Below are 14,820 nucleotides of genomic sequence, written 5' to 3'. Positions count from 1 at the left end.
AAGAACCAGATGCAAACCTCCCTCTGTCATTTACCAGCTATATAATTTCAGGCAAGTGACCCCAAATTTCAAGCCACAGTGTCTTCCTCTGAAAAATGGGGGCAAAAATCCCTATATCACAAGCTTATTGTAAGCTCAAAATGAGGTAGTCCAGGTAAAATCACATGGTTCAGGGCCATGGGATGAGCTCATATATTAGTAATAATTTCCTTCTTTTTTTAGTAGGAAGTAACAGAAGGGTACGTGCTTTGAGAGTTCCTCTTTGCTGGGTTCCTGCTGGGATTAACTATTAATCCTTCCCCTCCCCTTATGTCCAAAGATCAATGTTAGAAACAAGGTCACAACTTCAGATTAAGGCCATGATCTCAGTGTCTCCCCTTCCCACTCCCAACTCCTGGTGGGCAGCTCTGTGAAGCTTGATGGCTTGAAGCTTCTGCCTGGCTGTCACAGGAAGGACTAAAGGTATCCATAGGAAAGAAGAAATGCTGTGAGTGAACTGTAGTGGGGTAAAGAGAGGGCCAGGGGCTCCAGAATTGTGAGAGGTAGACACAGAGACACAAGCCAGCGACCCCAAGCACAGCTTTATTGACACCCCAGCCAACACCAACACTGTTTCCAACCGCATGTGTAAAGGCCCAGGGGTGAGGGGGCCCATGGGGCAGGGCCTGAAAGTGGATCGTGGGCCTTGAGTTTTTTGTTGAGTGATGACAGCTCCATGTTCCTTCCAGTGGCCCTGCAGCCCCTCTATTCCCCAGCTTTAGCCGCTGCTCCCAGTGGGGCAGGAGGAGCTTCCATTGCCATCTGGAGACCCTGGCAGGGGCTTGCCCATACGATCCACACACCAACAGGGACCTCGGCGCTGCCCCTGGGAGGAGCGGCACTGGAGAGAGAGGCACACAGGTCAGGGGTGAGGCCAGAGGCTTCCAGCAGGAGAATGAGAGGGGATGTCTGAGTCTGAGGATGCAAAAACACCTGAGGGTCCCCTTGGGACAGCAAGGGTCACTGGGTTCCCTCTCTCTCTCTCTCTCTCTCTCTTTTTTTTTGAGACAGAGTTTCACTCTGTTGCCCTGGCTAGAGTGCAATGGCATGATCTCCGCTCACTGCAGCCTCCACCTCTCAAGTTCAAGCAATTCTCCTGCCTCAGCTTCCCGAGTAGCTGGGATTACAGGTGCACAGCACCACGCCCGGCTAATTTTTGTAATTTTTAATAAAGACGGGGTTTCACCATGTTGTTCAGGCTGGTCTTCAACTCCTGACCTCGTGATCCACCCACCTTGGCCTCCCAAAGTGCTGGGATTACAGGCATGAGCCACCGCGCCCAGCCCAGGGTTCCCTCTCTTTAGTTCCCCCTCTTCAACCAATAAATTGTGTGCATTCTGCTAGCCTGGAACAGTAGTTTTCAAAGTGGCATTCCCAAATCCGGATCACCAGGGAACATGTTAGAAATGCATATTGTCAGGCCCCACCCCACACCTCCTGAATCAGGAAGGCTGCTGGTGGGGCTCAGCCATCTGTGTGGCATAAGCCCTCCGGAGGATTCCGATGCCTCAAGTTCGAGAGCCACTGAGTTAGGCCATTCCTTCAGCAGGTTTTCTCCCACAGTGTGTGGTTGATTATTCTCTAAGTTTGTATAACAAATTATATTATTCTCTATGTTCTCCTAAAGTTGGAAGATCCTTAAAGATGGGGCAGTGTCTTATTTATGCAGCTTTGCAAGCCCCATTGTCCCCACTCCCTGGCAGGAGCCTTCTACTGGAACAGGGGGAGAAGAAAAATAGCCTCACCTGTCGCTTCCGGTAGAAGCCTCGATGGTCACAATTGGGCACGTAGAGCGTTTGAGCCCCTCGGTAGACCTCAGTCTGGAGTTGCTGCAGCACTGAGTCCAGATGTCTACGGCATGGGCCCTGGGGGAGGGAAAGCAGGCAGCTTAGAACCGCTCCAGCCCAGTTCCCTGTTCCAACCTTCTGGCCCACCAGGCAAGCACCCAGGACCGACAATGGAGCCGTCTCCAAGCCCAAGGGAGCAGTCTCAGATGGCAGTCTCCAGGGCTTCCCACCCCTCCTGCTCTCTACCAGCTCCAAACGCACCATCTCGGTGTCTTGGACACCTGCAGAATTGGGCTGGGAGGGTGTGGTAGAGGTGCCTGGATTCTTCTGTTGGTTTCTGCGGTTCGCATCCTGTGGGCGGCCAGTGCCTGCTTGGAGTTTACTCTCCTTAGGATTCTCCTCTGCAACTGCAGGAGGAATAGGAGAAGGAGAGGCCAGAAATCAGCCAGAGCCATGTGGAGAAGGGCCTTGCCCACAGGAAGGGAGGGCCTTATGCCCCATTGTTGCATGATGCTGGCCCTAGTTTCTTTCTCTGACAAATAGTTACATTACTTTTCCTGACAATATTCCCCAGTATTTCCCATAGTGAGCTTAAGGCTTATAAGGGAGATGCATTTTGGAAAGGAAAAATGGAAAATGAGGATGGGTGCAATGGCTCATGCCTGTTATCCTAGCACTTTGAGATGCAGAGGTGGGAGGATTGGATTGCTCGAGCCCAGGAGTTTGAGACCAGCCTGGGCAACATAATGAGAACCTCATCTCTACAAAAAAATTTTTTAAATTACCAAGGTGTGGTGACATGCACCTGTAGTCCCAGCTACATTAGAGGCTGAGGCAGGAGGACTGCTTGAGCCCCAGAAGTCAAGACTGCAGTGAGCCATGATTGTGCTACTGCACTCCAGCCTGGACAACAGAGTGAGACCCTGTCTCAAAAATAAATAAATTATTGGCTGGGCTCGGTGGCTCGTGCCTGTCATCCTAGCACTTTGGGAGGCCAAGGTGGGCAGATCACTTGAGGTCAGGAGACTGAGACCATCTGGCCAACATGGTAAAACCCCGTCTCTACTAAAAATACAAAAATTAGCCTGGCGTGGTGGCAGGTGCCTGTAGTCCCAGCTACTCCGGAGGCTGAGACAGGAGAATGGCGTGAACCTGGGGGAGTGGAGGTTGCAGTGAGACACTGGACCACTGCACCCCAGCCTGGGCAATAGAGTGAGACTGTCTCAACATAAATAAATAAATATGTTTTAAAAATTAATTAATTTAAAAATAAATTAATGAATTACAATAAATAATAAAATAAATGAAAAATGGAGAACAAATGCAAAGGACTATTCAGGGCTTTGGACTTTGGATGAAAAGACCTGGCTGTTCCACCAGAGGCCAGAAGGGGGCGCACGAAGCCAGGGAGCTGGGGCAGAGAGCAACGGATGTAGGAGGGGGGCCAACAGGGACCCAAATGGAATGTGTGTCCCTGCTGTGACCTTGCTGTGACTCAACCCACCCCTCCCAGTCCTGACATGTGGTTACTTCTGGGGCACTGCAGTGGGAACCTCTCCCTTCTGATACCCTGTGATCCAGGCCAGCTCAACCCCAGTGGTCCCAGGAGCACATGGATTCAACCCTTAACCAAGATAGGCTGAGGGCAGATTAAGAAGGTGCAGGGAATGAGGGGCTTCCAATCTGCAGGTTGCTCCTGGCTCTGGAGAAAGTTTCCGGAGGGTCCGGGGAGAGCTCAGGACTGGGAAGGGGTGAGGAAATAAGTCAGGGATAGGAAAAGGCAGAAAGGGGAGCATGTACTGCTTGGAATTTGCCTAATATCTAATAAGATACCAGAACCCCTGAAGGGATCCTGCCTCTCCCTCTGTGCCCAAAGATAAGCTCCCAACTACCACTCACAACCCAGGAGACATTTCCCCTGCAACCCTGAGTCTGATCCTCCTTCCTCAGGATGCCCGCCCCTCCCCAGACCTTGTCCTTCATTCCCTACATTTAGCACCCACCCATGTAGTTCCAAACTGCCTTCTCTCATCCACCCAGACCACCTTCTAGGAGGACCCCCAGAAGCCTGCACTCAAGCATTTGGGACTGAAAGAAACTCCAAGTGAATTCTCCATCCCCTCCAGAGGAAGGAACCCAGAGACTCTGGGATGCGCAGTTTGCATTTCCTGTCTTCCCCATCTCCCTGCTGCCCCCCATGTTTTCAGTGCTGATTCACTTCTGTCCCACCCACCCAGTGACTCAGCTTCTGCTCTCCTCCCTGGAGCAGGGTGGGGTAGGATGGGTGAACAGTTCTGAGCAGGTTTAAATCATAACCCTGATTTGGCAGATTCCCTCTTTCCCCCACTCTTTCTCCCCTCTCCCCCACCCTACGCCCTAGCCTGCCCTCAGTCCCTACTCAAGTCTAATACAACTTTGGATTTGGGGCCTCTTCGGTTCTAGACCCCTCCTGTTTAGGTGCTTCGAACACCCGTATTAGGAGGAAACGAGCCATTTCTCAGTGTGTGCAGAATTTCGGAGTCTGGGGTTCCCTTCCCTCTTTCTCAAAGTGGAAGCTGAGAACAACATTTGTGTCCTTTCCCCAGCTTGCCGTCTAGGGTTGTAGGAGCTGGGCCTGCTGGAGCACATGGGATGGCCCTAAAACCCTCCATTTCTCCCCCTGCCGTCCCCAAGTTCCCACTTGCACACACACTACATCAAGGGAAAACGAGCAAAAAAGACCGAGAGCGCAGACACTTTCTGCTGTATCTCCAAGTCCCCTGGCCGCACCCCAGCTTCCTGCACTTGCCCCTTCTCCCCCACACAAATGTGCCCCCCAAAGTCGGAAGCGTCAAGGGTCAGGGCGCAAAGGCTTGCAGGGCCACCCACTCTCGTCTCCCCAGGACCCTGCCTGGAGGACGCGGGTCTCACGTGGGCGGGGCAGGGGCGGGGCGCGGACTCACCCGCGGGCGCGCGGGCCGGAAGGCAGCGGCCTCGGCCGAGCAGCAGCGCCCGCAAAGGCGCCTCGTCGTCCTCGGGCGGATGGCACTGCAGTCCTAGGGCGCAGTTAGGGGTGTAGACCCCGCACTCCTGCCCCTCCCTCCTGAGACAGCCCTCAGCTTCCGCGCAGCCCTGCGCTGGCGACCCCCCATCCTCTTCCTCCACGCAGCCCCCTGGACAACCCGCTTGCACCCCTTGCCCGCAGCCTGGGCACCGCGCCAAGGCGCCTCCTGGGCTGGCAGCGAGCAGCAGAGCTAGCAGCAGCAGCGGCGGCAGCAGCCTGTAGGGGGTCATGGTCAGGGTTTGTGCCCCGTCCTCTCCTTCCAGAGCAGTCGCAGCGCAGCTGCTGCCCGCCGCCGCCCCTCTGTCTTAAGTAGCCGCCGGCCAGGGGCCGGGCCCTTTAAGAGCCAGGTGAAGGGGGGGGGGTGGGGGAGAGGGCAGGGGCATTCCCTAAACTGGGTGGGACTGGGGAGGGCCCCCCCCAACCTGGGTCCTCCTCACTCCTCTTTCCCCCTCCCTTTGCAGTTTCTGTTTACTTCCCAAATTGCTCTGATTTTTCTTGCTTTGTTCCCGGGAATCTCGGCCCGGAATTTGGGAGCTGTACAGCTGGCTGGAGGGACTGGAGGGTGGGGAGGAGCGGAAGAAGGGGAGGACTGGAGTGCAATCCATTTAGTGTGTTTATGTAGGAAGACGAGGGGCATGCAGGGACCCGGTGGGGAGTGAGAAGATGGGGGCTGAAAGGGAACTGAGAAGAGATGGTGTGTGTGGATCACGAGAGGAGTGGGCAAATGTGGAGGGACAGAGAAAAGATGGAGAGGGTGGATAACGGGGTCTTGGGAAATTCTGCTGATGGGAGAAGTAGACCAGGGCAGAGGAGAGGAAAGGCAAAATTGGGAAAGAGGTAAGAGAAAGCACCCCTGAGATGTGACTAAGGAGAAAAGGGGCCCGAGGGGAGCCAGACTGGGGTAAGCCTACGGGGGAAGGGCCGGGAGGCAGGGAGGGATACACCTTGAATGAACCGTAGGAGACCCTAGCATTGTGGTGGGCGCATGCGGAGTCTGGAAGAATTGGAGAGGGCTGTGTGCGGGGTGAGAACTCGCTGGGAGGCAGGGAAAGAGGGAAGATTGGCCGGTTGAAACTAGAGAGGGACAGAAATAGAGGAACTCGTATTCTGGATGCTCTTGGGGACAGTGGCCAGAGAGCAGACCCCACCCCCCTTCCCATCCCCATCCTTCAGGTAAGCTCGCTCCTCCATTCCTCTCCTCTCCCAGAATCCGTCTCCTTCCCTCCCAGTCATCCATGGGGTTTTCTAGATTCATCAGACTGTCTTGTGCCCAGGGGGCTTCGGGGGAGGGACTACTCTGAGCATCTTTGCCTGCTTACTTGTCTACCTTCGCTGCAAGGGTCGGCTTCCACCGCCCCCCACCCACCTTCCCTAGGCAGTGTCCCGCCCATCCCAGGCACTCCTAGCCAGGCCTCACAGGAGAAAGGAAGAGGGACTGTTTCCTTCGGCAACCCACACCCATCCAGTTCTGGGTTATGCAACAGGGACCATCTCATTCTTTCCTAAAACAAGGGCTCTGGGCAGTGACTAAGTTTAAATGCTGGGCCTCAAGCAAGAATGTCAGCAAGGACTTCTTGAACTTTTAGGTAAATACGAAATAATACGGACCTCATTGTCAGCACCGCCCCCTTCCACACATTACCCTGGGACCCTAGGACCTGTGTTTGGAGGATGGTGTTTTCCTGTTGCCCTGAGATACTGATGCAGACTGGAGAGGCAGGGAGGAGAGGGTTGTGGGGCAGCTGATGGGAGAAGCTACTGCTGATGGGAGAAGTAGACCAGGGCAGAGGAGAGGAAAGGCAAAACTGGGAAAGAGGTAAGAGAAAGCACCCCTTCCACCACGGCTCTTCAACCCCCTGCCCTAAACTCTGACCAGGCTCCCTGGAACCAAGGCTGGTCAGAGACCGGTTCCAGGGTACTGGGGTCCTGCCCCACCCCCTTTATCACGATTTATTTTGTCCTACACATGGTTCTGGCTAGGGTCTTAGGGTCTTTCTCCTGGACTTCGGGTTGGTGCTCCTGAATAAGATGGAAAGCCTGTGGGAAGTTGGGAAGGGCAAAGAGATGGCTGTGCTCTTGCAGGATCCCAGTGTGGCTCTTTTTTTAAATTTAAATTTAATTTAATTTTAAGTTCTGGGATACATGTGCAGAATGTGCAGGTTTGTTACATAGGTAAATGTGTGCCATGTGGTTTGCTGCCCATCAACCCAACACCTAGGTATTAAGCCCCACATGCCTTAACTATTTGACCTGATGCTTTCTCTCCCCTCGCCACCCCGCCCCCACAGGCCCCAGTGTGTGTTGTTCCCCTCCCTGTGTCCATGTGTTCTCATTGTTTTCAGCCCCCACTTATGAGTGAGAATATGTGGTGTTTGGTTTTCTGTTCCTGTGTTAGTTTGCTGAGGATAATGGCTTCCAGCTTCATCCATGTCCCTGCAGAGGACATGATCTCATTCCTTTTCATGGCTGCATAGTATTCCATGTATTTGGGTTGGTTCCACGTCTTTGCTATTGTGAATAGTGCTGCAATAAACATACATGTGCATGTATTTTTATAATAGAATGATTTATATGCCCTTGGGTATATACCCAGTAATGGGATCGCTGGGTCAAATGGTGTTTCTGGTCTGGTTCTAGACTTCTTTTTTTTTTTTTTTTTTTTTGAGGCAGGGTCTCCTTTTATTTCCCAGGCTGGAGTGCAGTGACTCCATCACGGCTCATTGTAACCTTGACCTCCTGGGCTCACAAGATCCTCCCACCTTAGCCTCCCAGGTATCTGGGACTACAGGCACACACCACCACACCTGGCTAATTGTATTTTTAGTAGAGATGGGGTTTCGACATGTTGCCCAGGCGTGAGCCACTGCACCCAGCTTGATGTGGCTCTTTAAAGATGTTTGTCACGGTGGCTCATGCCTGTAATCCCAGCACTCTGGGAGACCAAGGCGGGAGGATCACTTGAGCCCAGGAGTTCCAGACCAGCCTGGCAACATGACCAAACCCCATTTCTACTAAAAATACAAAATATCAGCCAGGCGTGGTGGTGCATGCCTTAGTCCCAGACACTTAGGAGGCTAAGGCGGGAGGGGTGAGCCAAGATCATGCCACTGCATGCCAACCAGAGTGAGACCCTGTCTCAAAAAAAAAAAAAAAAAAAAAAAATCTGTGCTCCTCCTTTGTAGGTTATCTTTCAGAAAAAGCCCAACACTTTGCCAGCTTCTAACATCCACCACTCTCTCCTCAATCCTCCTCAATTTCCAGCCCCACCTTCCCACACTGCGACCACCACCTCCTCCGATTCTCCCACCTGCCCAGCTCTGTTAGTTTCTAGATTCTAAGCCCAATTGCACAGTCCAGTTCCATCCATCACCCCAGCATTACACTTCCCTGTTTCCCCCTCCCTCTAGCATGATCCCCAGTTGTATGGCCATCAGTGCTGAGGGTCTAACCAGTCTCTTTGCAGATTGAGCCCCTTGAACTCTGCCTTCCTGCCATTGGGATGCCCTCTGCCTTAGTACCCAGGGCAGAAATCTGAAGCACGTGTTTAGCACTCAGACCAAGAGTGTGGGCCAAGGTACAAAACTCTGGGATTCTGTCTGGCCTTTGTGTGAGAAGGGTTTGCTGAGAAGTTTCTTCCAGGCTGAGGAAAGGCTAAATAGCTTGGGCTATCACTTAAGCTTTTCCATAAATAAACTTTGCTGGAACTTCCTCCTCCTCGTCTACATTATACGCTGGTCTTCTGGTCGCTCATGCTGTGTCTCTCACACTCAACCTGTCCCTCTAAATTCATGGTGCCCCAAGTGCTGACTTCCTTTTGAGAACAAGGGGTAAAGGAAGGGGCCTGCCTGGACCATATTCAGCTTTAAATTTGAAACAAGAAGCAGTGGCACAGTCCACAGACAGAAAGTCCCAGAGAGGAAGTTCAATGACCACATCACAACATGGTCTAAGGCTGATGTGGGCCTGATGGGAACTACTGTGTAAACCTCAGCTGACCTGCAGCCCCTGTTTTCTGCCATCTCTCCCACACATACCATCCAAACTGGTCCTGCTGAAACGTGCTCCTGATCCCCATAATTCTCTTCTCCTCAAGGACTTCGGGGGCCCTTTACTTTTTATTTCTTATTTTTTAAATTTTACTTTAAGTTCCGGGATGTATGTGCAGAACGTGCAGGTTTATTACATAGGTAAACATGCGCCACAGTGGTTTGCTGCACCCATCAACCCGTCACTTACGTATTTATGTTTTTTGTTTTTCATTTCTTTTTGAGACAGAGTCTAGCTCTGTCACCCAGGCTGGAGTGCCGTGGCGCGAACTTGGCTCACTGCAACTTCTGCCTCCTGGGTTCAAGCGATTCTCCTGCCTCAGCCTCCTGAGTAGCTGGGATTACAGCCACGTGCCACCATGCCAGGCTAATTTTTGTGTTTTTAGTAGAGATGAGGTTTCACCATGTTGGTCATGCTGGTCTCCAACTCCTGATCTCATGATCTGCCCACCCCAGCCTCCTACAATGCTGTGATCACAGGTATGAGCCTCCGCGCCCGGCCAAATAGTTATGTATTCAGCCCCACATGCCTCAGCTATCTGACCTGATGCTCTCCCTCCCCTCGCCCCCCGACCCCACAGGCCCCGGTGGATATGTGTTGTTCCTCGATGTCCTCCCTGACCACAGAACCTGTGCTCCGCCTGACAATCAGGGCCCCATGGACAATGACCCTGAAACACACTCTGCTTCAGCTAGCTGACTGAATCACCTGCCCCAGAACCCCCTGGTGGTTTCTCATCTTGGGGATTGACATGGGATAAGGGGAAGTGAGGATGAGGCATAGTTGCTCAGAGATCATTTCTTCCCCTGAACTCCAAGCTTTCAGCTTACAAGGACCCTCCCTTCACTCCCCTCATCACTAGCCATATTCTTTTTTTTTTTTTTTTTGAAACAGGGTCTCACTCTGTCACCCAGGCTGGAGTGCAGTGGCTCAGTCACAGCTCACTGCAGCCTCAACCTCAAGGGCTCAAGTGATCCTTCCACTTCAGCCTCCAGAGTAGTTGGAACCACAGTCATGCACCGCCACATCTGGCTAATGTTTTAATTTTTTAGGCCAGGCACGGTGGCTCACGCCCGAAATCCCAACATTTTGGGAGGCTGAGGTGGGCAGATCACCTGAGGTCAGGACTTCGAAACCAGCCTGGTGAAACCAACATGGTGAAACCTCATCTCTACTAAAAATACAAAAAAATTAGCCAGGCGTGATGGCACATGCCTGTAATCCCAGCTACTTGGGAGGCTGAGGAAGGAGAATCTCTTGAACCCAGGAGGCGGAGGTTGCAGTGAGCTGAGATCGCACCATTGTACTCCACCCTGGGCAACAAGAGCAAAACTCTGCCTCAAAAAAAAAAATTTTTTTTTAAATATAGACAGGATCTTATTATATTGTCCAGGCTGGACAATATAGGAGCTTGAGCTCCTAGACTCAAGTGATCCTCCCACCTCAGCCTCCCAAAGTACTGGGATTACAGGCATGTAATCCTAGGGCTACCACACTTAGCCCATCACTAACCAAATTCTGGCACCTCTTCCTCACCTACTTGGCCAGTTGACACCTAGCCCTCCTTGTAATTCATCCACATTATTGTGTTGCTATTTTATATTTTTGTTCCTCTTTTCCTGTGTCATTTTTCCAGTTAGATTGTGGGTGTTTTGGGAATAGGGCCCTCATACCTTTTTTTGTTTTTTTTTTTTTTGAGACGGAGTCTCACTCTGTCGCCCAGGCTGGAGTGCAGTGGCGCAATCTCGGCTCACTGCAAGCTCCGCCTCCCGGGTTCACGCCATTCTCCTGCCTCAGCCTCCTGAGTAGCTGGGACTACAGGCACCCGCCACCATGCCCGGCTAATTGTTTTGTATTTTTAGTAGAGACGGGGTTTCACCGTGTTAGCCAGGATGGTCTTGATCTCCTGACCTCATGATCCACCCGCCTTGGCCTCCCAAAGTGCTGGGATTACAGGCGTGAGCTACCGTGCCCGGCCCCCCATACCTTTTTTATCTCTGGAACTCTAGCTTCCAGCCCATGGAAGTAGTTTAGAATGGACACCAAGAAATATTGGTGTTTTTGGTGGGAGCAAAGGCAGTCCTGGGGGAGGGACAGAGAGGTGATGGAGACACTGTAACTCTTCTGGAGGCTCAGCCATCCTCCTGGACCTCGGCGCCAGCCAAGCCTACTCCAGGGACTCTCTCGGCCCTCTCACCCCTTCAGCGCCTCCTCTCTCTTTTCTTCATCCTCTCCCTGCTCTCAGGTAAAGGCCAATAGTCTGAGGGGCCCAGAGTGCTGTCAGGAGAGGGAAAACTGCCCCCAGGGTAAATCAAACAGGACTTCCCAGGGAATAGGGCTTTACAAGAGAGTTTGGGAGAAGAGATGGATAGGGATGAAGAGAGGGGATGGTGAAAGCATCCCAAGGAGGAAAGCACATCTTTGTGTAATGGTTGTAAAGGTAAAAGGGCAAGGGGAGCAAAACAGCATATGCGTGTTGATGTGTGTGCGCGCATGTGTGCTCCACCTGGGTCCCCAGTGTCTCAGTACATCAGAGGAAGGAGAGCTGGAAAGGGAACAAGACTTTTCTAGACTGGGCTGGAGCCAGCCAGATGGTTGAGAGTTGGGAGTCATTAGTGAACAAAAAGGAGCAACTAAGGATCTGCGTCTTGCTTTTTTTTTATATATAATTAAATTAATAAAAGTATATGCAGTCATTCAATGGATTCATGGGGCACCTAGTTATGCAGATGTAACTGGGAGATATGGACATAAGTAGGAATTGTGCTCCCAGAGAGCTTAGTGCTAATATCTGTTTATCCAACATATGATAAACAACTGAGAAAATCAGCCAGGATGCCAAGGTATTCTGGGCTAGAATGCAGACTGTGACAAATTAATCTAATTATATTATACATCTATGACACACACACTGAGGAGGGTGAGAAGAAAAGGAGCTGACCTAAGTAACTTTGGAAAACAGTGTTTTCACTGGAGACTCTCAAAGGCTAAAAACAAAAAGAAGGATGCACTCTACAGAAAACACTGTACTGTAACTGTTACATCTTTTTTTTTTTTTTTTTTTTTTTGAGACAGAGTCTGGCTCTGTCGCCCAGGCTGGAGCGCAGTGGCCGGATCTCACCTCACTGCAAGCTCCGCCTCCCAGGTTCACGTCATTCTCCTGCCTCAGCCTCCTGAGTAGCTGGGACTACAGGCGCCCGCCACCTCGCCCGGCTAGTTTTTTTTTTTTTGTATTTTTTAGTAGAGACGGGGTTTCACCGTGTTAGCCAGGATGGTCTCGATCTCCTGACCTTGTGATCCGCCCGTCTCGGCCTCCCAAAGTGCTAGGATTACAGACTTGAGCCACCGCGCCCGGCCTAACCGTTACATCTATTTCTCATTGGGCTATGGGTTAAAAATTTTGAAAGTGCTTTACAAAAAACAAACAAACAAACAAAAGAAAATGCTTTACATATATATTGGGGTTGAGCAAATAAGTAATGAATGTTGGGAGCCAGGTTTCTCACTGTCAGAGGGAGAAGTCACACACCCACAAGGGGGAAAGGCTAGAATGAACTCTGTGGTACTGGGTTAGCATGGGAGACAGCAGTGTGAACTTGTATTTAGCTTAGTGTATAGTCAGATGAATAGATACGGAAATGATTATAGATACCTATATGCACATGGTTAGTATACATACATGTATTACCTAACTCCATTGCCCCAGAGGGCCTAGAAGCAATGACACTACAATAACAGTAGCATATCTCACAGCTAGATCTTGGTTTCTAAATACCATTCTCCAATAAAAGGAAGAATGTGGAGAACTGGCTGATTCTGGGGCCGGGGCAGGGAAAATTGATGATTTAGAGCATCTTGCAGTACTAGAAAGTAAGGAAGTACCCACTAAACAAAAGGATGGGGGCGGCCGGGCGCGGTGGCTCACGCCTGTAATCCCAGCACTTTGGGAGGCCGAGGCGGGCGGATCACAAGGTCAGGAGATCGAGACCACGGTGAAACCCCGTCTCTACTAAAAATACAAAAAATTAGCCGGGCGCGGTTGTGGGCGCCTGTAGTCCCAGCTACTCGGGAGGCTGAGGCAGGAGAATGGCGTGAACCCGGGAGGCGGAGCTTGCAGTGAGCCGAGATCGCGCCACTGCACTCCAGCCTGGGCGACAGAGCGAGACTCCGTCTCAAAAAAAAAAAAAAAAAAAAAAAAAAAAAAAAAAAAAAAAAAAAGGATGGGGGCATATCAAGGGGACAAGGGAATCAACCTGAAAGAGCTCTCAATGACAGAGGCTGAAACAATTTGAGCAACAAAATAGATTACATAGTATTGGATTATAACTGAAGGTATAAAATAAAGATACATGAATACATATTGATTGCATTAGTTTGCTAGGGCTACTGTAACAAAGAGCCATAAATTGGGTGGCTAAGACAGGTATACATTGTCTCAGAGTTCTGGAGGCTAGAAGTCCAAAATCAAGGTGTCAGCAGGACCCTTCTCTCACTGAGACTCAGGGCAGAATGGGCTTTCTTGCCTCTTCCCAGCTGCTAGTGGTGACTGGCAATTTCTGGCATTTCTTGGCTTACAGCTGTGTCAATTCAATCTCTGTCTCTGACATCACGTGACTGTCTTCGCAGTGTCTTCCTTCTGTGTCTGTCCAAATTTCCCCTTTTTGGGTTTTCTTTCTTTTTTTTTTTCTTTTTGAGATGGAGTCTCACTCTGTCGCCCAGGCTGGAGTGCAGTGGCACGATCTCGGCTTACTGCAATCTCTGCCTCCCAGGTTCAAGCGATTCTCCTGCTTCAGCCTCCTGAGTAGCTGGGACTACAGGCGCGTGCCACCATGCCCGGCTTATTTTTTGTATTTTTAGTAGAGATGGAGTTTTACCATGTTAGCCAGGATGGTCTCCCATCTCCTGACCTCTTGATCCGCCCGCCTTGGCCTCCCAAGGTGATGCGATTACAGGCGTGAGCCACCGTGCCCGGCCCAAATTTCCCCTTTTTATAAGAACACAAGTTATATTGAATTAGAGTCCACCCTCATGACCTTATCCTAATTTGGTTAAATCTACAAAGACCCTATTTCCAAATAAGGTCACATTCTGAGGTACGGGGGGTTTAGGACCTCAACATATCTTCTTTTGGAGGATACAACTCAATCTATAACACTGTTATAAATAAATATTTGAGTCAATAAATAAATAAATTGAGAAGAGACAACTTTCTTCTAGAAGATTTCCAAATAATTTATGTAGATACTCTGCCTTCCAGAATGTGGAACTTAACACCCCTCCTGCCTTGAAAGTGGGCTAGACAGACAGAACATCTTTTTCTGAGATGGAGTCTCGCTCTGTCACTCAGGCCGGAGTGCAGTGGCACCACACCTGACCAGGTGCGGTGGCTCACACCTGTAATCCCAGCACTTTAGGAGGCTGAGGCGGGTGGCTCATGAGGTCAAGAGATTGAGACCATCCTGGCCAACATGGTGAAACCCCCTCTCTACTAAAAAATACAAAAATTAGCTGGGCATGGTGGTGTGCGCCTGTAATCCCAGAAATTGGGGAGGCTGAGGCAGGAGAATTGCTTGAACCTGGGAGGTGAATGTTGCAGTGAGCCAAGATCATCCCACTGCACTCCAGCCTGCACTCCAGCCTGTGTGACAGAGCAAGACTTCATCTGAAAAAAAAAAAAACAAAAACAAAAAACAAGTGGGCTAGACCTTAATGACTTGCTTCCAATGAATAGAGATCAGAAGAGAAAAAATGCTAACTTTGTAGTAGAGAAAACTGGCAAATATCACCTTAACCAAGCGATCAAGGTTAACCTCACCAGTGATGTCATGCTGATATCATGTACCCCTGATATGGTGAGATGAGAAGTACTTTACCTCTATAGATTTCTTTCCAAAAATCCATAAC

The 14,820-nt window shown here is 50.6% G+C and overlaps 2 protein-coding genes across 2 annotated transcripts in view; one reads left to right on the top strand and one right to left on the bottom strand.

The window, feature by feature from the left end:
• Window positions 1–14,820, top strand: part of SPRYD3 (SPRY domain containing 3) — a 99,264-nt gene that overhangs the window by 59,269 nt on the left and 25,175 nt on the right. The gene's annotated exons all lie outside the window — the stretch shown is intronic.
• IGFBP6 (insulin like growth factor binding protein 6) lies at window positions 567–5,372 on the bottom strand. Its single transcript, XM_050749036.1, has 4 exons — window positions 4,769–5,372; window positions 2,088–2,233; window positions 1,785–1,904; window positions 567–880 (listed from the first exon to the last, which is right to left on the bottom strand). Exons 1-4 carry the CDS (start codon window positions 5,097–5,099, stop codon window positions 758–760), a joined length of 720 nt encoding a protein of 239 aa, XP_050604993.1. The 5' UTR covers window positions 5,100–5,372; the 3' UTR covers window positions 567–757.

Source organism: Macaca thibetana, chromosome 11 (assembly GCF_024542745.1).
Source record: "Macaca thibetana thibetana isolate TM-01 chromosome 11, ASM2454274v1, whole genome shotgun sequence".
Lineage (NCBI taxonomy): Eukaryota > Metazoa > Chordata > Mammalia > Primates > Cercopithecidae > Macaca > Macaca thibetana.
The sequence above is the reverse complement of the archived record's forward strand: the minus strand, read 5'-3'. Positions and strand labels throughout refer to the sequence as shown.